The sequence below is a fragment of the Rissa tridactyla genome, chromosome 9, assembly GCF_028500815.1.
Source record: "Rissa tridactyla isolate bRisTri1 chromosome 9, bRisTri1.patW.cur.20221130, whole genome shotgun sequence".
In the NCBI taxonomy this organism is placed as follows: Eukaryota; Metazoa; Chordata; class Aves; order Charadriiformes; family Laridae; genus Rissa; species Rissa tridactyla.
In genome coordinates this window covers 15,502,726-15,528,488 of record NC_071474.1, presented here as the reverse complement: position 1 = coordinate 15,528,488, position 25,763 = coordinate 15,502,726, and the positions used below count along the sequence as shown (strand labels likewise).

General features: G+C 42.8%; 2 protein-coding genes across 5 annotated transcripts in view; both read left to right on the top strand.

Moving 5' to 3' along the window:
• NEDD4 (NEDD4 E3 ubiquitin protein ligase) overlaps positions 1–10,444 on the top strand; it is a 50,687-nt gene extending 40,243 nt beyond the window's left edge. For 2 of the 4 annotated variants that reach the window (XM_054214281.1, XM_054214278.1), the window contains 10 exons: positions 439–560; positions 660–730; positions 2,257–2,352; positions 3,406–3,479; positions 3,631–3,691; positions 4,267–4,326; positions 4,428–4,535; positions 5,140–5,236; positions 8,472–8,544; positions 8,621–10,444. In XM_054214281.1, the coding sequence (XP_054070256.1) occupies positions 439–560; positions 660–730; positions 2,257–2,352; positions 3,406–3,479; positions 3,631–3,691; positions 4,267–4,326; positions 4,428–4,535; positions 5,140–5,236; positions 8,472–8,544; positions 8,621–8,723 (865 nt within the window). In that variant the 3' untranslated portion in view covers positions 8,724–10,444. Of the gene's footprint in view, positions 1–438; positions 561–659; positions 731–2,256; positions 2,353–3,405; positions 3,480–3,630; positions 3,692–4,266; positions 4,327–4,427; positions 4,536–4,834; positions 5,237–8,471; positions 8,545–8,620 lie in introns of those variants that run through there. The other 2 variants (XM_054214279.1, XM_054214280.1) reach the window with 2 other exon arrangements.
• A 14,964-nt stretch (positions 10,445–25,408) lies between these two features.
• The window catches only part of PRTG (protogenin), an 88,373-nt gene continuing 88,018 nt past the window's right edge, over positions 25,409–25,763 (top strand). The window contains 1 exon segment of the mRNA XM_054214838.1: positions 25,409–25,484. Coding sequence (XP_054070813.1) covers positions 25,409–25,484 — 76 coding nt within the window.

Here is a 25,763-nt window from a genome sequence, read left to right as displayed (position 1 = left end):
GGAGGCAGTACCTGTATCTTTTTTTCAGCAGCCTAACATAAGCCATGTCATCGTTGCATAGACAAGCATATGCTACGCTTGCAACCATCTACTACTTACAGAAGAGTCAGTATTTAACAAATAATGTGGACAATGTTGTTCTGACTACTTTAAAGTTAATAGGAGTTAAGGCCTTCACTTTGGCATGTCTCTGACTTATCAAGGTAGTTCATGGTATTTCAAAACTGTTATTTCTGCTATGCTAATAGAATCTTCTATTGAGTGTTGTTTAATTTAGATTAGTGATTTATCAATCCAAATATGATTACTTTTTCAACTTCATAAAAAGTAATACCCAATTTAACCAGTTATGTCTTTCATATCTTCAAATGTGGGACTGTTCCAATAGTACAACATTTTGTTTTTCTTTCTCTTCCCTGCTCCCTCCCTCAACTTCAGAGATAACTATACTCTGCAGATCAATCCAAACTCTGGACTTTGCAATGAAGATCATCTCTCTTATTTCAAGTTTATAGGTCGTGTAGCTGGAATGGCTGTTTACCATGGCAAACTTTTGGATGGTTAGTATTTATTTTATGTAATATGATATTTAGATTAATATTGTGCATATTCTGAATTTTAAGTTACATACTATTCAATTTATTTGTTCTTCTTTAAAGCCTTTTTTATTCGTCCTTTTTACAAGATGATGCTCCAAAAGCCAATAACACTTCATGATATGGAGTCTGTGGTATGTAATTTGCTTTATCATGTATGTTAGGATTTCATTTTCATAATAATTTTTTAATATATTTTCAATGACATTGTGAAGGTTGAAAGTGCATGATTCAAAGAAATTTTAGGCTACATCTTTTATAAGTCTATAAGTTGGATAGGAATTAAAACTTCCAATGAAAATCAGAGACACCTAGACTGGTTTAAGTCAATTAAGCTGTATTGAAAACTTGACTCTAAACTTTCTCTGATGTTTCTTAAAATATTTTTAGGCATCTAAGGTTCTTAAATTTAAACATCTCTGGGATCCCTGTCTCAACCTGTTTTCTAAGTTTGTGTCTTTGATTATTAAAAAGAAATGTGTTCTTATATTTTCAGAGACTGAAAATATTAATGAGTGATACAATGTAACGTTTTTAGAGGAAAACATGGTTCTTGCAGTTTTCTTGTTTGTTTGTTTGTTTCCCTGATAATGATTCTTATCTAGAGTAGTTGTGAGCAGAGTGATTTTTATTCAGTCTCTTTAATCTATTACTTATTTTGCCGTCCTGTAAGAATTCAGAATATAGTTCCTATCTGAGTTACTCCTTCCTGAGTAACAGATTTATAGATGTGTCCTGACTTTTTTAATTCTTTTTTTCAGTACTATAGAATCACAGAATGGTTTGGGTTGGAAAGGACCTTAAAGATAATCTAGTTCCAACCCCCTTGCCATAGGTAGAGACACCTCCCACTAGACCAGGTTATTCAAAGCCCCATCCAGCCCGGCCTTGAACACCTCCAGGGATGGGGCATCCACAGCTTCTCTGGGCAACCTGTTCCAGTGTCTCACCACCCTCACAGTGAAGAATTCATTCCTAATATCCAATCTAAATCTACTCTCTTACAGTTTAAAACTGTTACCCCCCATCCTAGCCCTCCACTCCCTGATAAAGAGTCCTTCCCCATCTTTCCTGTAGCCCCTTTAGGTACTGGAAGGGGCTCGAAGGTCTCCCCAGAGCCTTCTCTTCTCCAGGCCGAACACCCCCATCTCTGTCAGCCTGTCCTCACAGCAGAGGGGCTCCAGCCTCTGATCATCTTCGTGGCCTCCTCTGGACACAGCTCCAGCTGCAGGGGTAGGGGTCTCACCAGAGTGAAGCAGAGGGGCAGAATCACCTCCCTCGACGTGCTGGCCGTGCTGCTTTTGATGCAGTTGGCTTTATTTTAATTTTTATTTCCTGAGGCTCTTTGTAGTAATGCCTAACAATAGAGGGAAAATAAATACAGGATGAGAGACAGAGTCCAAAATACCTTACTTCAGATAATGCTGTGACATCTTACCACCATTTTGCTACGTGCGAGATTTTTAGTCCTGAGATTGCTGAGTCTTCAGGTTTCAAATGTCTTTAAAGGTCTTTGTAGCTTTGTACAATTGCAGAGTGTCTGTTATCCAACACAGGATTATCCTAGGTAGCAGCATTCACTGGCCTGTAATGGAGCCTCTTGTAGTTTAAAAGGTGGCTATGCTATTTTGTATTTACTCTATGTAATTCTCTTTCTTAGGATAGTGAATATTATAATTCTCTGAGATGGATTCTTGAAAATGATCCAACAGAACTGGACCTCAGATTTATAGTTGATGAAGAACTTTTTGGTCAGGTTAGTATGTTTATATAAAGTAGAATAGACAAAACATGAAAGAAAACATTTGACCTGTGAAATTAGCTGACTTTATCTGTATGGTATTAAGGAAAACCCTTCTTTCACAGTAATGTTGGTTTGTTCACTCAACTGCTTCTTTTAGCTGGCACGTGCAGTGCTCTGTTAGCCTGGCGTGATACCATAAAGGACTTGGAAATAAGGTGCTTTTTTTCCTTAAATCATACTTGTATTGAAATGTAGCTGTTGCTGTGAGTGCAACTGAGACTTAAGATATCCATAGTTCCATTCCTTAATCTGGAGCAGAGGGTGGGTTTATGTGATTGTCTGGAAAGGATGAGCTCTTTTTGAAATGGCTGGAATCATAAATTTCACCGTGAGATAGTAATAGGGCTTTTTCTTTAAGATGTGCTAGAAAACTGTGGAATAGACAAGTTCGTTGTGGTGTAGAAAGCTATCCAAGATAAATCATGTAGAAATACCACAGGTTTTGAATAAAAATTCCAAATTACAGGTGCAAACTAGATCTAAGTAGGATAATAGCCTTTGTGGTCTTGTGTAACTAAAGTGATCCTCAGCAGGAGTGTGAAAACGTACATCCGTAATGAACTGAAAATGAGGTATTTGTCCACGAAGATTCTCGTAGTATAAATCATTATGTAACAGATATGCATATTGATTCATTTATTTACTGGGACCATTGCTGAAAGTGGTCTGTGTTTTTCCTTGAGATTTGGAAAAAAGGCTGAGTCACTGAATATGCAGTTAGTGAAGTCCACATTACTGAGAACTTGTGTGCAAACTTTGGTGGTTTATTGTAGCAGGTCAGAAGAAAGAAGATTGCCCCATTACAGTCTGGCATCCTTGAATAATACATTTTTTTAAAACAATCAACCAAATTCTGTTTATTCAGGTGACCTGTGAAACTTGTTCCATTTCTTATAGTTTGCAAATTCTGCAGTCTTCGAGAGTTAACTAAATTACCTAATATTAAAATATGAATTACATTACAAACGTATGTCATTTAAGACCCATTATACATATTGCATTTAGACCCATCAACATGAACTGAAAAGCGGTGGATCAGAAATAGTTGTCACCAACAAGAACAAGAGAGACTACATCCAGTAAGTAGCGGTCACTATGTGCAACGTATCTCACTGGATTGCTCCTCTAGTAATAGGGGCTGTTTGATAGTTACGTTAACAAAGGGAGGGTGGTGTTGCTTTGTATTTAAATGGCTTTAATTTTAAATGTTTTTGTTTTGGTTTTTTACAGTCTTGTAATTCAGTGGAGATTTGTGAGCAGAGTACAGAAACAAATGGCAGCCTTTAAAGAGGTATAGTTTTAATTACAAAAGAAATTCTTCTAAGAATTTGTTGCATCTAATCTTAAGACAAGCTTTTTTTTGGACATCCTGAAGACCCACAGATAATGTTGTTACAGGTATAGAAAAGGCAGTGGTAACTGTTTGTAGTGTAAGCTTTGAATTATTTCAAATTTTTTGGTCTAATTTTACTGAGGTGTTTAATTCACGTTGAAAAATTTGCTTATTTCTCAATCCTGGCTGACAGCTTTAGCTGTAGTGCAAACTATTTAATGAACTCTGCAGAAATGAAAATTAAATCAAACTAATAGAATGAAATTAATCTAGCTGGTCTATCCGTATTTTATAAATGATATTATATATATGATATTCAGACGTATATTCACCATTCAGTGTAGCACAATAACGACGTGAGATAAATTAGAATTAAAAGTACTATAACCAAACTGGGGGCTGCTGGCATCCAAACTTCTGTATTTGATGTATTGCTTTGCTTCTGTTTACTAAAGCATATAAATATCATTCGCAGTGAACAAAAGTGCTTAAATAATGTTGACTTGATTTTAAAAAACTTCCTTCATCTTTAGGGCTTTTTTGAATTAATACCACAGGATCTGATCAAAATTTTTGATGAAAATGAGCTAGAGGTAAGTGTATCATGGGGCAAAAAAAAAATTATGTTGAAACTTAATGTTACTGACTTAAACTTTGGTGGTCTCTTGTTTTGTTTTGGTTTTTTTCTGTATAGTTATTAATGTGTGGACTGGGAGATGTGGATGTGGCTGATTGGAAACTACATACGAAATACAAAAATGGCTACAACATAAACCATCAAGTAATACAGTGGTTCTGGAAGGTATTGTGAAGTTCTACTACTTTTTTACTTAAATCTGTTCAAAAGCTGGTGCCTTTCAGCTATGCTAGTTTATCGTGATTCATCAATAGGTGGGTAAATATTTGACCATTAGAACTCCTGAGGAAGACAGTAAGAAAACTAAAGGTGAGATGCATGATCAGAATGTAAATACACTACTGATACTTGCTTTTACAAAAAAAAAATCCATGTCTGACTGGGGTTAAAAATATTTCTGTGTAGGTTTTTCTGGCATGGTTACACTAAAGAGGTGTTAAACTCTTCTGTTTAATAAATTACAGGAATTTGGCTGCTAGTACATAACATCAGGAAACTTCAAAGAAAGCAGCGGCCAAATCTTCAAGGGAAGTATTTTAACAGCCTGCTAAGCCAGTAACCGTACTCTTGTTACAGTGCCATTAAAAAATTGTTGACTTCATAGCTTTTAGCAATAGGCAGAGAAGTAGACTATGTGTGTCACTAAAAAAAAAAGGCATATATACATAAAGGACAATGATTTAGAGATACAAACTATGTTGCATAACTCTGCTAGCTTAAAACCTTAATTTAAAAATAAATCTTTAATTGTAATCCTTATCATACATAGGCGGTCCTAATGATGGACTCTGAAAAGAGAATAAGATTACTTCAGTTTGTTACTGGCACATCACGTGTACCTATGAATGGGTTTGCTGAGCTGTATGGTGAGTACTTATGACTATGTTCACAATTAAGTAACAGAGAACATGATATTGATGTTGTCATGATACTTGATTTCAAACACAGGCACATTATTTTTCAAATTTTACTTTAAAATTAGTATATACTGGCAGTTATAAGAAGCAAAGTTAGAGAAGAGTGTCACTTAGATCACATGTGTTTCCCATGTTCTATAAATACTGGACTTCAGTTCTGGTTTTGGAAGTCTTAAATGTATAAGACTTCTCAAATGAATGTGGATGTTAAAGTTCTAAAGCGCTGCAAAAATCCCTGTTCAACATGTGATTGAGCTTGAAGAAAATTCTCAGTTATCCAAGGTCTGATTACAAAGACATGCTGGCATCTGCAGTTAACTTCAGATTCTTGTAAGTTCCCCAACTGCTTTTATCTGCTTACAAGCCACAGTTGTACAGATACAATTGTTTGTAAGGATATACTCTAAAGAGGACCGCTGAAATGACGCAAGTTAAACATAATGCCAGAAGAAAAGTGAACCTACAATGCAGAGACTGAAACAAGCAGACTGCAGTGGGGAGCAGACTTTAATACCAAAGCCATAAAACCCACTGTGGAAAGACCGTGGGCAAGCGGATAGAACAGCCCACAAAGGATGGGGGTGTTTTGCTTATGGGAAGTCTGTTTTCAGCTGCCATCAGCTATTATGTTTTCTGCTTGATGACTTTATGAAGGCTAAAAGTGCTTGAGATCCTATGCAAGTGACTGAATAGCCTAACTTGTCTATTTGAATAAACATTTCCTTCTTTGTAAACAAGACAGTAATTTGTTTATAAAACACTAGAATTGTGAACAAATACCACCCACCATGTGTCCCCATTTCTCCCTCTCTTCTTTTTCATCGTCAATAACTCAGTTTATTTTTTCTGTTGCATCAGTGAATGAGTTGTGAGTTCCAATGGGAAGGACAGTGTCCTCAACGGACTTGAGACATGTATCTGCTGTTGCACCTGAACTTTGGTACTGTTGGAGTTACAGCACATGCTCAATGCAGTGGAACCTGATGAGAATTCTGCTGTCTCTGGATTTTTGTTTATTTGTCTAAAAACACTACCAGAGATAGAATTAAGGAATGATATAGGGGAAGAAACTGTTGAAGCTCTTGGCTCCCTTCTGCCCCCAGGATTAGGATATCCTTGGGCAGTCTTCTATCCAAGTCCCAGTTTCTGCAGTTCTGTTCACTCATTAATGAAAAATTCAGTGAGCAGTTGTGTTTCACAGTGGTTTTTTTGCTTTCTGTTACAGTTATTTCTGTTTTACTCTGGCCACCGTGCCATCCTCATTAAACCCCAGTAACAATCACAATCGGGCTTCTAGGACCTGCTCGTATTTGAGAACTGTAGGTGGTTCTTCAGTGCTTCGTATTGGTACGTGGCTTTTTGCTGCTGCCGGGCTGCCTCTGTGATCGTTCCCTTCCCACCTCCGGGCTGCAGTCCTAGAGCTGGCTTTCTAGCCAGAGTTCTCCCTCTTGTGGCCCGGAAAGGCATTTCTGCTCCTAAAAAGGGTGTGCTTGGTGTCTGGGGCAAATCTACCCAATTTTGAGAACTACAACACTGAACAGACTTGCCTTTCTTCTTGTCTTCTTCTCATCCTGCCTTGTTAGCCTCTATTTAATTAGTTGGATAGCTAAAATGAAGATTTTCTTACCTAGCTATTAAAAGGGAGTTTTATCTTAATGTCATGTGGTAGAATGCACCATCAGTCAGAGCTGCTTCTCCGCTTCATCCTTATTCCAGGCATTCTTACTAGTTACCTCTTCTAGACATCCTTCTGCATTGAAGAAGCATGTAACCCGAAGAAGAAAGTGAAGAGGAGGAGCTGGAAGTGTTTCCACAACTACTGATATATGTGTCTCACTGATAATATTTTAGGATGAAGTGCTTGGTGTCTGCTCTCCTGTGTCAAGTTCATTCACTAGACTTGTATGAAGTATAGTTTCTGTGCATTGATTGGTATTTCCTCTCTTTTTCTGAATGCTAGTAGTTGAGAAAGGGTTTTCTCCTCTTCTTGTACTGTTTTCATCTTTGGGATGAATTGTCTTGGGTTTTTTGTCGGTTGGGGTTTTTTTCTATATATAAGTTGGCTAACATCTTTTTCCAAATCCATTTTTACATGTTATCACAATATCATTTCATTCTTCTATGAGTATGTATACATTTCTTTTTTTTCATGTCTTCATAAAACCACAAATGAAAACTTTTTGAATTGACAATTATAAATTATATAGTTAAAAACAACCAAACATTTTGAAGGAGCATAAAAAAGGGAAGGTGTCTGTCAGCACTATAAAACCCAATTCATGTCATAGGTCTAAAGGTACTCTACACAGACCTTCTATCTCAGCTGTATTCATAGATCAGCCTGTGCTCTTTACTGCTGCTCAACTTTAATCTGAAACATGTTTCACATCTTCCATTTAAGAATACAGTTCTGTAACTATTGATGATCATCTTGTACAATAATCAGAGGATGCCCACCATCAGAGATAATCCTGTTCTCTGACAAAACAGTGGGTTTTGCTGCTGTGTTTTGGTTTTGCTTTTTTAAACTACACAGTCTTCTCCAGACATACACAAATGCTTTCAACAGCTTAAGGAAATGATTACAAAATGCCCTCTGCATCCACTTGGCGAGAGTTGGGCGTTCTGAGAAACTTTCAGTTACGACATGCTGTAAGACAGTTGCTGAAGGCACAGGCGTAGCTGGAGCTGCACTTGCTAGCCAAAAAAGTTCTCTCAGGTGCATATGTACATCCTTGGAGTACACATATGGTCACTGCGTTTTAAAAACTTCTCTGTTAACTTGACTCTGTTGTTGCGTAGGTAAAGGTGGACATAGAATACTTTCTGCCAGGTTATATAACTTGGCACATTGTGATAAAGGTGTCTAAATTTTTACACGCAAAACTTATACAGTATAAAACTGTCTTCTGCATAAAATTTTCTGCCAGCTACTATGCGTATGGACTTCTGAGCTTAAGGTGTAAAAGTCCCTCGAAATTAAGATATAGCAAGAAAGAATTTAAAAATACAAGTGAATTGGGATTATTGACCATTATTGAGTATAGATTGTATTTGATTCATATAAATAGCTGCTACTAATGTCAGAATTGGATTACAACCCCCCAAAATATTTCATAACTTGAATTTCTAACTAGAAAAGAACATCATAATGGGGTGAAAATTGATGTATTCTTCTCCGCAGGTTCAAATGGACCACAGTTGTTTACAGTTGAACAGTGGGGTACCCCTGAAAAACTGCCAAGAGCTCATACCTGGTGCGTATTTAATTTAGTAAATTATAAGCTTTAGTAAGCATGATAAAAAACTTAAGAGTTTTCATCTGTTTTTCAGTTTTAATCGCTTGGATTTGCCTCCGTATGACTCGTTTGAAGATTTATGGGATAAACTTCTTCTAGCGATTGAAAATACTCAGGGTTTTGATGGGGTTGATTAAGACACAGACATAAATTGTATTGGTCCAGTGCTGCAATTTCATTTTAAGGGTTTACAAACAAATTTGAATTTTCCAGGGACTACCATTGTATTTAGTCACATGGCTATTGATTCTTCATAGTATGACTTGTAAAGTTAAGTAAGTATTAAAAACTCACTAAATTTTGAAAATGTATTTTGCCATTTCCACAGTTTTCTGTACTTTGCTAATAACTACAATATACACATTGGATGGGCCAGTGCCAAGTAATTCAAAAACTAAAATGTTTTTAAGCAGTTGCCTCTTTTACAGTATTTGAGAGACTGTCCTGCAGTAAACTACTGAAGTAAAACTGTGAAGAAATCTTTGCAGAGGGTGTAAATTTGAATTGCTGCTTGAAGAGGAACAACTGAAATTGTTAGACTGTTTTTAAAATAAATAAAAAAATCCAAAACCACCAAACTTCATGTAATGCAATATCGTAATCTGTGCTGCTTCAGGCTGTTTGCGACAGATATGCCCAAAGCACCTTATGATTCAGCGTATTAGGTGAGACATTGGAAAGCATTTGTTTGCATTATCACCCATGAGTTTGCAGAACATTGACTTGGTGACATTTTATTTGTTAGATTTCTTTGTCTAACTTGCTTTTGTTAAAACCGTGTAACAAAACCAGGATTTTTATATAAAACAGATAAGCAGCATAATTCTGAATTGCATTGAGAAATTATATCCATTTTTTTGCCTGAATTTATATACTGTTGTTGGTTTATTGAGTGTTCATCACTTTTTGGATAAATTTGTAGTTCAACGATGGATAATATTTTCAATTCAGCCTTTTGCAACAAATTAATCTTAAAGTGAAATTTGTATGGATATCACTCAGTATTAGTTACTGGTTAGTTAGAGGCCTTTATTATCCATTCTTGCAGTATTGCACTACATAACAATAAAGAACATGTTTACAGGGTTTTCTGGGCCAAATTCAGCAGTCTGATATGTGCAAACTTCTCTGAACTGCATGGAGGTTATGCACATGTAACCAGGTGCAGAATTTGGTTCTGTAAGATGTTTACAGGTTATGCTAGTTTCTATAGCTGCGTTTTTATATTTTTTTTCTCCACTGTTATTCTAGAAACCAAATTTGTTAAGACAGTATAACCAAAGTCATAACCAACAATGTGCAATTTATTGTAGATCAACTTGTCATATAAATATTAGTTTGATTTCTTTTGTAAATGTGGGTATTTTTTTTATTAATGTTAACACTTTTTTTGAGCAAGTGCTGTTTAAAATGATTATCAAAGTTGGTTCTAAAGGAAAAAAATGGTTTCTATACCTGACTTGCTCTAATTTTAACACTTTATTACAAATACGACCTGAGGAAATGACAGTACCTAGCTTTGGCCAGCAAACTTCTGTTTAGTCACAGTCTTTATAAATATGCAAGAAGGAAGTGTAGCACATCTCAAGATATGTAAATTATGTAACAAATGTAATGGGTCTTAAGGGATATTTAAAATCCCACTTTGTTTTATTCTTTGACTAGGTCATTAGGGCTGAGAATAAGACATGTAAATAAAGGTAACTTATACAAATTTCCCAAATCTATATGCAGTTTTGTAAAACATGAATGATATATCAGTAAATCTGTATAGATTTGAATGTAGCAGGTTTTGTTGCGTACTTTGAAGTATAAAATAAGGATCCTGAAAGCAGTAAATAAAAGTTTATTCTAATAAGTTGTGACTCAGTTCTTTGAAGTGCAAATTGGTAGTCTTGAAATAGCAAGAATTCAGTAATTTTAGTACTCCAAGGTAGACTGGGGCAGCAGTTCCGTCACAGTATGCTGCTACTTTTGGGTAGGTGTTGAGGTGCAGCAGCGCTGTTTCCAAGTGTTCTGCTGCCAAGACATGCAGTCTTTGAAAAATTAATACCATGTTTTTATAAAAGCTCTAGGTCTCTGTGAGCCTTCATTGTATAGCCAGCCTAGAAACACTACACACGGCAGACAGGCAAAGGTGGAGGCCCCACGGAAACGCCAGCTGACTGCTGCTGAGGGGGGGTCAGGCTCCTCTCTTCTGCTGTAGGAACACCCTTCTCTGCTGGTGGGCAGGCACGCAGCCAGCAGACTTCAGTGGTGAGTGTGGCAGGGGTGTGAAACAGGCCCTGAAACTCCGCTCCAGGCAGCGTGGACTGCCCAGCAGTGATGGGGATGTGCCGTGGGGCTTCATCCCCAGTGCCAGCTGGGGAAGCAGCCCTGGTGCATGGGTGTAAGCTCCTGGAGGGTGCTGCTGTTGCTGCTGGGTCTTGGGCTGCAGGGAGTACCTGGAGCCGGGGCAGGGCTGGCCTTGCCTGTGGGAGCTCTGCTGTGGGCAAGGCACTGAGTTTTGCCTCATAAAAGAGCTACAGGAGAAGTGAGCAGACTTGTAGCATTGGGACGGATGGACAGCAAGAGGTCATAAGGGTCTTCGCAGAGACCTTGTAGAGCCAAAAACCCAAACCATACACTGGGAGTAAGAAGGAGCAGCTGGAGACCCTGTTTGGGCAGGTAGTAGGTGGAGATTCCCAAGATGGGTGAAGCTGGAAGCTTGTGACTTCTGGCATCAGAAGAAAGGCTGCTGTTCCACCCTTGGGTATGAATTTACAAAAATGCTATGGTGCTGTAATAGATAGAGAAAGGAAAAAGTTGTGTTACGGGAAGGGTTTCAGAGCCAGATGGGCCTGAACCAAGTGTTCACACCAAGAAGTGGTGGGTGATAAGAGTGCAGAGAGTCCCTTCTGTAGGCTTTAAACTAGGCTTGTTGTGGAATGGTGATAACAGCTCTTGGTTAAGCGAAAGAAGAGAGGTCAATGGTGGTAAGTACTGGGGCAGGGCTATGGGAGCACGGCAGGCCTTGCGCAGGATGCCCCAGGCTGAAGGGGGCCTACCTTATGTGCCTGAACATACTCACAGGCAGCCAGGGAAAGACCAGGAGGAGCAAGAGATGGCTCGTCTGGCTGGAGCCACGTGGATGTGGGAGACGTGGGGAAGGGGTGACAGGCTGGTACAAAGCTTTGTGGATCTGGGTCAGAGGAGACACCAGAATGGGAAACATCCTGGGGAAGACTTGTCATGAGGAAGTAGGCAGAGAGGTCAGTGAAGTGTCGCAAGGAATTCTGAAGTTGCAAATCTGGCATCTGTGGGAAGGGTGATGTGAGGGGATCCAATCTGGGAAGTGCTGGAGGAGTCATGAACAGCTAATTGGGGGTGTGGGCTTGGCTAACCAGGGAGATGCTCTCCTGGATCTGCTGCCTGTCCCTTTACACTCATTTTCTGCACATTGTACCTCCATGTTCCCTATCCGATTTTGGGGGACAACTCCAAAGATGCTGCTACAACTACTTACCTATTTTTTTCACCATAAGTACTGCGGCATTACAGACGAGAGTAGCAACTGGTTCCCTGAGTGCTAACCACCATCTCTTCTACGCTGTAATTTCATTATGCTTAACACCCAGGCGAGGTGTAAGGCAGAAAAATTTCCCAGGTAGGTAAGAGCTAAATCTACCCATCTGCTGAACAAAAGAGTATATAGTGTTGACTTTTGGTAAGAGATTTTGTGCAGGTCTGCTTAAAAGCCATTCCGTTAAGAAACGATCTTTTAAGGGGAGACTTGAGCAAGATGCCAATTCTAGAGCAGGGACTGGACCACAAAGCAAGGGAGAAGATGGCTGCAACAGGAACAGTTTCACTTTTCTCAGCTTTAAAAACACAGCATGGAAAATTCATGGGTGGTTTCGGTAGTAGTTTTCTGGGCTGTGCCGAGGCTGAGAGCTGTGAGCACAACAGTCCCCTGCCCTCGGTACCCTGCCTTCTGCCTGTAAACGTTGATTCAAACCGGCTTTTATAGAACCTGAAAAATACAATCTGCCCTGCATTTAATTTTTTTTTTTTTTTTTAAATTCCAGCCGCTGCTTGGCGCCTCTCCGCGGCGGTGCCGGGGACGGCCGCCAGGTGGCGCTGCCGCGCCGGGGTGCGCGCAGGCAGTGGATTAGCCGCTTCCCGCCCCAAAACCCTCCCGCTTCGGACCCGCCGCGAGCCGGCAGCCTGAGGGGAGCCGGGCCCTACCCTGGCCGGGAGGCAGCGGGGTGCGATTAAACTGTTGGCAAGGAGGGGTTAGATCATCCCGGGACAGTGCAAAAACCTCTTTTTCTGGACATTTTTCAGGGGCTTAACTTTTCTGACCAAGTTAAACCATTTTTGTTTCATGTTTAGTAAGGATGGTGGTGACCTTTATTTGTGTATTGATTATTACCGTCCTACAGCGAATGGTGTTTCTCAATAAATAAATATGATGCTGTCAAATAATTGAATTTCTTTAACCTAAAAATGGTAAAGTATATAGATTAACCTCAATGAAGGCTTGCAGCATAAACTGTTTATAATCCGAAGGTCTACTTAGGCTGCTGTGGGAGAGGTTTTCTTAGTTTTTTTTTTTTTTTTCCAATCAATGTCAATAATTTGATTTGCGTTGACTCAAAGGGTTTTGGTCTGGAATTATCTTTCTCTAAAATTTCTCCTTTACTCCCAAGGCGGTCACGTATGGAGAAATGCTTTGCAGTTTGGTGTTACGGAGATGAGACTTTAGGTATGAACAAGAAGCACTCGACAATAACTTGGATGTCTGGGGCAGTGTAGGCTATGGTTTTTTCTTCAAAATTCCTTTTTCTCGACTGGCAGACTTTTAGGCTGGGTGTTATTTGATTCAAAGCTTTCACTTCTCAAGGTGGTAATGGTGATTCTTCAGCATTCTTGTTGCATCATGAGGCAGAGCTGGGGGTTAGTATGAAGTGAAAACAATAATTTCTTTTAAGTGCCACTGAGGCTTCACTTATGCTGCCTGAAGGACACATGACTTAAATAAATTCTTTTTAATTACGAAGCCACATCTGTAGCATATTAAACAAATTATTTTTTATTAGAGACAGCGTTGAGTATTTACGCCTCAAACCTGGGCAAAATGTATGAGTGTAGGCTGCTCGTTTTCCGTCTTGACCCTGTTTATTCCTCTCTAACCTCATTGTTTCGTACGTAAACTTTACTTTGCAACCTACCTAATACCTTGGCATTTGATTTGTTCTGTAAATCCATAGCACAATTTGGTGCTATTTCACTAATTGACAGTGTCTTTACAAAAATCTGCGTGTGTCTCCTTGAAATCTGTAGATGCCTCTGGCATACTGTGAAATGTGTCCTGGATCAGCACAGATTTCCTTTTTTTCTTGTGTACTTTTTTCCATATGACTTCAATGTTACTTAGCAAATGCATGACACTTAACACTTCCCCAGAGTGGGAGTTACATAATTACGATGATAAAATGCTGAAACACACATGAAGTAATTAAAACTGACTATGTATAGTTTTAAATACTGTTTTGATTTTACCTGTTTCTTGTGTGGTCAAAAAGAATGTTGATCGTTAGGAGACCAGGCTCTTCTGTCTGTCGTTCTTCATGCTGTCTGTTCATTTGTGTTTTCCGTTCTGTTTCTCATTAATTAGTTTGTCGTGGTGTTTGGGTTCTTCACGTAGGGTCTTATCAAATGATTTTCTTTGTACGAGCTTCTCCTTTTTCAGGGCAGTTTGTTTATTTTAATATCACCCCTCTTTAATGAGCGATTCCTTTAAAGGAATCAAAGCACAGTTCTTATGATGTGAACGGAGAGGAGCTGCAGTTAGACAGTTAGTTATTTACCTGCTGTTAGACCGCCACTACCATCAAGAATCCGTATTTCTGGTGTGCCACAGAAGCACCTTATTGAAACATCTGTGGTTAAAAGGCAACCAATGCCTACCGTCTTCCATTGCTATGAATGGGAATTAAGCATTAAACAGCTGCCATATTGCTCTGCGGCATCACAAAATCAGTAGGAGTTGCAAGCACAAGCTTTGGTACTCTTATAGTAAATCATTTTTCTTTGAAGTGGAGACTTAATTGCTTTTTCTATGTGGAACATATATCATTAGCACGCTAATCAGAATACAAACGGCTCGCAAAGGGGATAATGAGGGAGAACTTCCATGTAATGCTTGGTTTACATCCACGTGACTGTAGAAAAACGTTTTGTTTTGCTGAGCTGTCCTTAATTTGAGGTTTCTTGCTTAATGAGACTTCAAACAAATTCTGCATTGTAGGTTTCAGGTTTTCATCCCAGAGAGAGGCTTGGGATTTCGGGGAGGGGGAGGCAAAGCGGCTTGGAAAACCTGAACAGACATTAAGTAAGTGAGCACGCCTCTTGAGGAAAGACAGATAAGGCAGCCTTCCTAAATGTGACGGGATGTAAAACTTTCTGTTGAAATACACCACGGTCTAAAACCATACATCACAATTTGTTTTTCTTAAGACCTTTTGAGTTTAATTTAATGGAAAATGTTTTCGTAATTGTCTGGTAGCTTTTCGGATATTTTCTACAAGCTGAAATATTTCTGACTGGGGTTTTGTTTTGAGGGCTGGGAAGTATGACCTTTCGGAGGCTGTGAACACACATGTCCTACTATGCACTGCTGCTTGGGAGTATGCAAAATGCTAAAGGTTTAAATCAAATTGCCCTGAGGACTGCTTACTGACCTTTTGAGTGCAAAGCTGTCAAAACCTTCAACTAGGCATCAGCTAGAGAAGAACACTTAAGGCAGATCAATGCAAATAGAAAACAATGTGGTTCTGACTTTTGGCAATTCCCAGTTAGTGAGAAACAGTTACTGTGCTGCAAGAGCTGCTGGATGCAAACTGCCGAGGAGTTGCTGTGAGTAACATACAATCGTTATTTTTCAGGGAAAACCTTCTATAATCTGCTTAAGAAATTAAAAGTTTTCATTAATTGCCAAATCCTGATATAGTTATCTGAGCAGGATGCTTCATTGACTTCAAAGGGATTTTTGTCTACTTAAGGAATGCAGGGTCAGGCCCTTAACCAGTGATAACTTTCTTCAGTGGGTTGTCAGATATGACAAACTATGCCACTTTAATAGAGGTTACCCTCACCACGCCATGCCATCCCTTTTTCCCCTGAAAATCTGCTTTCTTCCTTTGCCCAGGTAGTAGAGTTTCTGTGTGGTTTCTGTATAGAAGAGCTTCGAAATTATTCTCTAGCTGAAGCTGTGGTTTCTGTGAATATATTTTCTTTACTTTGAATAGCTATAACATATTATTTTCTAGTTATGAGACATAATAAATTCAGTTGCAGAAAGTGTTTGGTGGAGTTATGAGTCCCACCCATTCTACGAATTGCTGCCCACCAATACATTGTCCATCCTTAATAGATTTATTCCTAATTAGTTGGTCATGCACTATTGCTTGCTCTAATGCAGGGTTTTAAATAAATGCCTTCCTTTCTATGTAGGCTTACAGAAATGGATCAAAAACCAGGGGACTGAGAAGCTGTTCATTCATATGTTGGGTTTCAGTCCAATAATTATAGGCATCCTGTGCAAAAGGTATTAATCATGTATATCCTGTGCTGAAGACTCACCGAGTAATTACTTCACAGGTTAGTAAAAAATGGTTCTCTGTGCTTTATCAGAATGTTACAACTGGTCTTCTCTTAGTGTAATTAAAAGTTAGCTGTCAAAACATGAGATGTGCTGCTTCATCCAAGGCAAAAATAATATAGTTGAGCTCTATTAACATGTAGCTAAGAATTACGCCTTTTTTCAAAATAATTCCTTTTTACTATTCTCCACGCAGAATTCAAAGTCTGACTGTAAACCATTCTAAGATCAAATTTTCACTTATATAAACATCTACATTTTTTTAAAGATAAAAAAGAGGTTAAGTTGAAATTTCTTGCACACTTACATAATCCTGAATTAGGAAAGCAAAGAACGTTTCAGTTATGTAGATACTTTTTTGTATTGGAAAAGGTATTTAATTGACTCTTAAGGTGCAAACAGGCTGGATCAGTTGATTGCTCACTGTAGGAAGAAATTAATCCTAATCACACTGTATCTAACTTGAAGGCTGAACAGCTAAATCGGTTGATCCAGGGCTGCAGCTGCCGCTGGGATAGGACGTGACAGGGAGCTGAGCTGTGGGATGAGGCTCGGGGTATCCCACACAGGAGGCGTTAACAGGGAGGGGGCCGCAGCTCGCTCAGGATGCCTTGGAAAGGGCATTGGTCCATCTCTGCCCCTCTGGAAGCCTACCGGCTTTAAAACTACCGAGTTTTAATACTTGGCAGAGGATTTGGACTGCTCTCTGCATGTTGAAGGTTTTCTTTTCTCTAGTTAGGCTAAGGCATCGTGCTTTCAATGCTGCCATAGCTTGCTGATGATGAACTGGATGCCCCTGTGGCCCCAGCTGCTCCAGATGGTATTTCCTTTCAGTGACTTGCACTGGCTTGGTCCTCAACTGAGCACATTAGGCCAATTTAACTCACTAACTTGCCGTAAAACACCCCACCCCCTTTTGTTCCTAGTTACTTATGGTGAACATTTTGACAAGTGTGTATTCCATACGTGTATTATTTGCCCAATACAAGTCATGTCATGTGCCAGCATTTGGCCACTGTGACCTTCTAGAGGTATCTGAACATAAATGACAGCAAAATGTTATTTAGCATTTAGCAAACGTAACCCCGGGGTAATGATTAGATAGTGGATAGCAGCACAGCTGAAACCCAGTTATACTACCAGCAGCCTTAACTGCTGGTTGCTCTCCTGATGCACTATGTAGGCACATCTGTGTATGCCTGATACTAAACTCAGCCAGGGACTTGATTCCAGCAAAAAAACCCACAACTTGTATTTCTCCCCCCCAAGTTATTTCCACTAGGATCAGTTCTCTGATCTGATTCCTTGCTTGGCCGTGAAAGCTCTTACGCCAACCCAATGTAGGCACTGCAAGTTACAAAGTGCTGAATTCCATCATAGAATCACAGAAAGGTTTGGGTTGGAAGGGACCTTAAAGATGATCTAGTTCCAACCCCCTGCCCTGGGCAGGGACACCTCCCACTAGACCAGGCTGCTCAAAGCCCCGTCCACCCTGACCTTGAACACCTCCAGGGATGGGACATCCACAGCTTCTCTGGACAACCTGGGCCAGTGTCTCGCCACCCTCACAGTAAAGAATTTCTTCCTGATATCTAATCTAAATCTCCCCTCTTTCAGTTTAAAACCGTTACCCCTCGTCCTATCACTACACTCCCTGATAAAAGAGTCCCTCTTCACCTTTTCTGTAGGCCCCCTTTAGGTACTGAAAGACTGCTGCAATGTCTCTCCAGAGCCTTCTCTTCTCCAGGCATCAAACCAATGGAGGGTGCCTGTGGATGTGCTTCCAGCAGAGCCTCTGATCCCTTCCTGCCCTGCTGTGCCTGGGCAGGGGTCAGATGGAGACCTGAGCCAGGTTAGTAACGATGCAGGGGAAAGAGGAATTGGGGTGCGCTGCTCCGTTTCCCCTCCATCCCAGGGCACTGTGATCCAGCCATGCCTTCTGCCTTCAGCTCCTGCCCAGCACTGGGCAGACAGCTCTTTGAGAGCCTCTAAAAAATGAGAAATCCCCATGGGTTCTCAAGTGACTCCCGCAGACCAGCTGAGATGATAAAATCCCAGCAACTGCAGCTGATGGAGGCAGTAATTTCGGCATCAAAAGAAATCGCCCCTGTGCTGCCCAGCTTTTGGCTCCCCTTGGTTCACCCCCCTCTTGGCTCACTCCTTGCACCGGGGTGTTGCCTTTAGCGGTTCAGCCTGAATTCTTGGTAAAGCCGTTGTGGTGTAAGTCACAGCTTCATGTGTCCCTTCAAACATCTCGGTATTCATCCCCAAAGCTGTGGCTGTGTTGTGCACGGGGGGGCGTTTGCAGGACAAGCCTGTGTGCATGTGAGGGGGAGGAGGTGCTGGGAACATGCCTTGAAGGCTTCAAATCTGTTTATCTTCACACTCCTGAGAGGCGATCGCTCTCCCGTGACAGGGCAGCGCACTGGAGGGAGCTGCGCTGGCAGTGGGGAGATAAACCTATGGGGCACAGGCTGCTTTGGCCAAGTGGCCTCTCCCTGACCAGCAATTCCTTATGTCTCTGTGAGATGAAATGGGACAAGAGCAGCAGGAAGCCTCCTCCAATCCTTCTTTTTAATAGTTCCTTGGGATAAATTGTAGATAAGAGGAGAGACCGCATTGTTAACAAGCTGAGAATGCAAAGACAAAGGGAAGGGCTGCCATCTTTCACAGCAAAAATAAATAGGTATCTTAGCATGGTATATTCAGCAGTATGTCCAACTGCTAGTCAGCCTCTGACTTGCCTTGTTTTTTATTTATTTTATTTCCAGTAATTGTTTCCTGATTGTAAACATATAGAGGAAAAGAGGCAGAAATGATTTGCGTATTTCCTGTTGTAACAGCAGAATGAAGGTAACATATACAGGGATGAAAGGAGACCATATTTCATGCCTGTTGCTAAACAAATAGCTGCAGAACAGTGGGTTGTCATGATAAGCAAGAAAGACACTAACAAAAAGCTGCCTCTGTCTGGAAGGTTTGAGAGATTCCTTTGTAGATTCAAACATAGAAAGTGGTAACCTAGGAGATATTTTCTTTCTGTTCAGTTATTCTTGGTCTGATACTTATTGTATCGACCCAGTGTATTAACGCTTTGATTTATGGAAGATAACGTCAGAGCACAGCACTGCAGCATTTCCAGGATTTTGTTTTGTTTTATTATTGGGTAAAGGGTTGATAGAGAGGACTGTACTGAGTTAATTGAAAAATATATACATTGCAAATACAGTTTATGGGGCAGCTCTTCTCCACCTGCTGGCCGTTCCTGCTCCTCCCTGTGATTTCCACGTATGCATAAACCCTTAATGAAGTTATTCCATGTGTTTCAGTGCACGGATTCCAGCTGCGGCTGCCCGTCTGCTGTGGCTTTGGTCCCAAGCCAGCTGAGCACCGAGGGCTTACCTCCCAGGAGTGCTGAGCATCCCTGAGGTCAGAGGAAATAAATGGTGCTCAGCACCTTGTGTGCAAGAGCCCCAGGTGGCACGGTAGAGGCGTGCAGGCTGCCCTGGCCTGGGAGACATTCATGGCGGTTGGGTGAGTCGGGGCAGCTGCTGTCCCATGCCATTGACATATCTTCGGCTGCATGTTACAATCCTTGGTGTTTCACCGTTCATCTAACGCCACGAAGAGCCAGGTTAGGGCGATAAACCAGGAGAAAACAAGCTCTACTGAAAAAAAAGGAAGAGTTTTATGGCAGGTTAGGTGTCCATAGGAGCTAACTGCAGGCAGAGGAGCATCAGCTGTGGCACAAAGGCCAGAAGAGAAAGCATGGAGCTGCAGTAAACCCAAACTCCACACCATAAGAGCCCTACACTGTGTGTAAGGGGAATAATGGATCTGGGATCAGGTATGCCCTCGGGTGTGTATGTACTCTCTTTTTCTGTAGCAGTAGCTGTGTGGTTTGTTAGAAGTACCAAGAGTACCCAATGGCTTGCATCTAGGAAACAGCAGAGTGACTGACCAAAAATGCTTGGGTATTTTTCATGCCTTCCAGTGGCAGTAAGCAAGCATGGGAGAGTGAGGAAACACACTTTACGAGATCCCTGTGAGGTTACTCCTCCAAGCTGCCTGAGGTTACCTTCAGCACCAGGGGAGGATCTTTCTCCTATTGAAATTCATGGCAGAGTCCCTCTTCATTCTAGTGTGATCAGCCTTCAGGGGTGGGGGTAGATATCTAGCGGCTGCCTCTGGGGCATTGTGAAACAACCCAGCCAAGGTGCACCCACCAATTTGGTCCAGTGGAACACTAGTGTGGAGGGAAAAAAATAAAAATTAAAAAAAAATGCTAGTGTGGCAAATAATTGTACTCCCACTTTGGTGTTTGTTGGTTTATAACCAGATGAGATCTGTGTTAAAATCCTTTTGTCAAGGAGGCGTGCTTTTCCTGTACAGGAAGGCTCCCTGGAGAGAAAGTTTATTAGCATCCCAAGGGCTCAGCCCAAGGTGTGTTTGCCCATCTGCTCATGGAAGGAGTGAATCTCCTTTGAGAGGGCAACGGAGATGGTGACTGTACACAGGTTCAAAATGAAGCAAGAATCCACTAAGTGACCAAATGTGCTGAAAGTAAACATTTGTATGGTGGTTCTTAATAGAGTTAGCTTAACATATTGTAAATCTGTGAATACAGTTGTAATTGGGTCGGGAGTTTGGCATGAGAAACAAGAAAGTGTCTAAACATGCCTACAGTGACACCAGATCAAAAACACTCAGAGCAAGAACTGTAAAGAAAAAAGGGGCTTCCCTGAGAAGAAGGGTTAATGACACCCTGCCGGGAGTGCAGCGACGTGGCAGCGCTTAGCTGGGTTTTGAGGACTCCACTGGCTGATGGCAGAGCTGAGCCGGTGCAAATTGCTGTAATTCCCCTGCAGTTAATAGGGCTCTGGCAATTACCACTGCTCTCAGCCTGCCCTGAAAAATGACCGCAGCTCCAATACCGCTGCAGCTGTGCTAAGCTGCCCATGGTGATTGTACCCTCTCCTCCACCCTGGGTGCCTGTAGCTACAGCTTTCCTCGCGCCAGCGGTGACACTCGGCAGCTCCTGCGGTGGCCTGCTGGCAGAGGTGGAGGATGAGCTGGGACCTGGCACTGGTAGCAGGGAAGGGTTGAGCCTGTGGAGCTGGGAGCAGCGGTAGGACCGGGATGGTGATTATATATTGGTTTGAAAACAGATTTGAGCTCTGGGATCTTACTGCTGCCTCTTATAGGCTGCAGCTAATTGAGGGCAGTGTTGTGATTGCATATATGTGGCAATGGGGACACTAAAACTGCTATAAGCAGCTCTCTCCCCACCTCTCCTCTTTCCCATCCATGGGTGCTCATCCCCATCCTTTTCTGTTCCACGACGTTACGGTGTTAGAGCAGAGCTGTGCAAAGCCAAACCAGGGGAATGGATGGTGTGAGCAAAGCCACTTTCCCATCTCTGGGCTTGTCAGGTCAGGTAGGATGCGGCAGCATGTGGGCAACCAGCTTGGGCAGTTTGTGGCCGAGCCAAACACCAACCGTGCTGCTGTGACAGCTCTTCCCAGACCACAGGGATGAGAGAGCTAACGTGATGCTATTCTTTTTCTCAGGTAGAGCTGAACTGCTCAGTGCAAAACCAACCGCAGACCAAACTGAGCTATTTCTGGTTTAAACTGAAAGAAATGGAAATGGTCTAACACCAGAAAAATCTTATTCTGACCTGGAAAGAAACCACATTCTCCACCCTGAGCTTGCAGCCCAGTTACAGGTGAATTTTCAGCTTCTTACCTTTTCCTGAGGCTGCTACATTCTCTCCCAGGGAAGAGTCCTGCCTATTAGTTTCCTTTCTACAGGTGTTGCTAACACTGCAGACGAAGTGTATAAACACCACAGTCATGAGACTTCATTCACCATTGGAAAGTCCCTCTCTCTCCTTGCTGGTTCATCATGGAGCCAAAATTCCGGATTTTATGGCCCCAGCCAGGTTTAGCAGTCCTGGATGTCTTGACAGCTGCCCTCATACACACACACACACACACAGAGAGAAGAGCAGTGGAGCAAAGCTCTAAGCTAGATCTGTTCATGTCAGTCTGATTTTTAAAATCTTTCAATTCAGGAAACATAAACTGGGCTTGCCAGGGCTGAGGCTGAAATGCAGCATAAGGTAAATCAGGTTATTTACAGACAGCAACCTGGGCAGCATGCTGTTATTCCAGCTGTTGGTAGCACTTCAAAGACAGGTCTTACTACTGACTTGGGTTTTAAGGCATTGAGGAGCTGACTGCTGAAGGAATACAAGTGATTATTTCTTTGAAAGATGTGTGCAGCTTGCTTGTGGACCCCAAAATCTAAGACAAAGCATAGAAAAGGGTTTATATGGGTCCAAAAAGAACCACAAAAACTGGAGAAGTTTGCATGGTTTCCCACATGTGCCAAAAATACAGATCGAGTCAAGCAAAAAAAGTCTTTGTTGGTGACAGAAGAAAAATTGCTGCCCTGCAGCAAAGTATGCATAGATTTGTTTATGTTGGCTGGCAATATCTTATACTCATCCTGGACTGCCATTCTGGCTTTCTCAAGATAATGCTACTGCGAGATGGTTAGCCAAGTAGATAATTGTGTTTATTGGCTCCATATTTACTAACATGGTGTATTTGACAAAGTTATGGCTGGCAGTGCCTTTAAACTGTTGTTCAATGGGTTTATCAGCTTTGCAGTGAAATATGAATTTAGATATTTTATCCCAAGTCTGCACTATCTCTAATCCAATTAATTACTGGAATATGCCTTAAAATAATGACTTCTGACAAATTAAGGAGAGTTTATGCTCATCTAGCTATAGGACTGCTTAATTCTAGTACTGAATTTATTATTTATTTTGCTCAACAGAAATGTGGAAATGGAAATATTGGTGTTTGCAGCTGCCTGTACCCAGGCACAAGGGAAGCGCTTTTCTTTGTTAAGCCATTTAAGCCATTTAAGACAAATATTGCATTTGATCTCATGAGTCAAACCCTCCTGCTGGCACAGCGTAGTCCAGGGAGACGGTAAAGCGGTTTCCCCACCACAGCAGAATACAGCAGTGAGCACAGACGACACAGCTAATGGAAACCAGCCCACAAGTAGGACTACAGCTTGCTCTCTATCCGTCACCTTTTTTTTGTCCCCTGGTCCACTAGAACCAACTCCTGCTTCAAAAAGGGCTGGTGAATTGGGAAAGGAAGTGTCCCTCCTGGGACGGGTGGGATAGCGTCCAGCGCTGGGCAATACAGCCGGCACAGCCACCCGCTCATGTCTGCAAAGGGCTGCAGGGACATAACGTTACGTCTAATCAGGGACAGTTTCAGCCTCTCCACCAACTGACCTAAGCACACGGCATAGAAATGTTACTGGGTAATGTGTTCCCTGTTGGTGTGTTTGCCTTATTAGGTGTGCTGAGGTCATCTAGGAAATCTTCAAATTCAACCAGAGTTTAGCAGGAGAGAGTATGGTACCAGTGTGAGCTGCATATGGAAGTCGTGAGTTTGCCACAAGAAAGAATGAATGTTTAATCGTTAATACTCAAAAACAATACAAACAAAATAGTTTGTAAGTGATACTTTTTTCTTTTCATAGTTCACACTTTCGTGACTGGATAAAGTCAAACACTGAGGAAAATTCAAAATACTGGGTCTAGTGGATGCTGTTGCTGTAATTGCTCCTATTTGGACACCAAAGCGATGCACGTGCAGTTCTGCTCTGCAAAGTGACTGTGAAACTGCCTGGATGCCTTTTGGGTAACTGATTTGCATGCAAAGCAAATCTTTCCTAATTACCTTTCCTGAAAACTCGTGCTAAGATCAGAGCAAGCTGAATTCTTCTGCTCGTGTATTTCTGACAAGGAAGGAAGGTGATATAGGTCAAACTATGGCTTACGTTGTGTTTAGATAGCTCTGATTTTCTTCCGAAGGCTTTCAGAGGAGTCACTGACTGAGGCTGTAGCCAGTCCCGGTGATGATGCAGCAGAAGGGACCAAGTTTGGCTGCCAGCGCCCGGCTCTGTGAGCTTTGCAGTTCTGGCAGGAACAAAAAGCAATAAAAACTTGCCTGTCACTGAAGTCAGCAGCTCTCACAATGAATGCAAACAGGGGGCAAATCTGCTGAGTAAGAAGATGCCTTCCTACATGGTAACTTTAGAAACCAGAACTCTGAACAGACAAAAAAGAGCTTAGCAATCACTGGCTGCAAGCATGGTGTAAAATCACTGGTGAAGCTGAAAGGTTAAATGATAGCGGCAGCATTTGATTTGATGATATCTCCTATACAAATGGTCCGCAGGGTGTTGGTAGCATGATTCTCAAGTCCTGCGTTTGCTGTTTAGGCTGCACTTCGTCAACCTACGTTTTGGACTCGAGGCAGATGTAAACTTCTGGCTGCTTTGTGGTGGAGACAAGCAAAGGGCAGCTCATCCCCAGCAGCAGAGCACTGCCCCGCACGGCCATCTGGAAGTGGTTTTACCAGCGCTGCATGAAGGGGTCAGTGAGAACCATTGACAAAATGGCACTCCATTTCTGACCGCTTCCCATCCTCCCATTCAAAAAACTAGTCTGGCAAAGCCACTTTCACCGGCGCGGTGGGAGGATGCTCTGCCAAACCTGGACATCACTGCACCTGCAGCCTCTGCTGCGTGGGGCTGGGGCTGACTCACCCCCCCCCCCCGCCCCGGGTGGGCATCTCTCGAGTTGGCACAGCTCCTTGGTGAAGCCGGGTCTGGCCAAGAGCACGTTTTGCAGACGCTCGCCCCGCCGGCGCGGAGAGGGCTGCCGTTTGCGGTGTCGGGGGGCACCTTCGCCCTGGGGGGAGGCATGGCCGGCAGCCCCTGCCCGACAAATACCGCAGCCGCGCCGGCTCGGGGCTGTCCCGGGGGGGAGTCGGGTCCGGGCCGGCCCCCCCGGCCCAGATGGCGCCGGACGCCCCTCGCCCCTAGTGCGCGGGGGCCGGCGGGTCCCGCCGCCCCCCACCCCGGGGTATTGTCCGCCGCGGCGGCCCGCCCCGTCCAGCGGCCTCCCTCCCTCCGCCCCCCGCCCGGCCCTGCCCCTCGCCCCTCTCCTCCCCAAAGGCCAATGGAGACGAGATGCGGAGAGTAGGGCCGGGACGGGCGCGCCGGGGCCGCTCCGTCCGTCTCTTGTCTCCTCCCCTCGCCCGCTGACCGGTCTCTCTCTGCGGCGGCCGGCGGGGCATGCCAGCCGCCTCCCGCTAAATGGCGCCGCTCCGCCTGCGGGCGCTGCTGCCGGCGTTGCTGCTCCCGCTGCCAGGTGAGTCTGGCCCCGGCCCCGCTCTGCTCCGCTCCGCCGCACGTGGTTGTATTTACCCGGCACCGGCGGCACCGGGAGCGGGAACCGGCGCCGCGCTTTGTTGGCGCCGCGACGGGAGGGGCGGCCCGCCCCGCCGGCAGGGGGCGCCGGCGGGCGGCGGGGCCTTGCGGCGCGGCCGTTAACGGGCCGTTAGCGGGGGGCTCTGAGGGGACGGGCGGCGCCCCCGCGGCGGGCCGGTTCGGTTTCGCTAACGATTTCTTGTAAAATTAGCCTTTTACG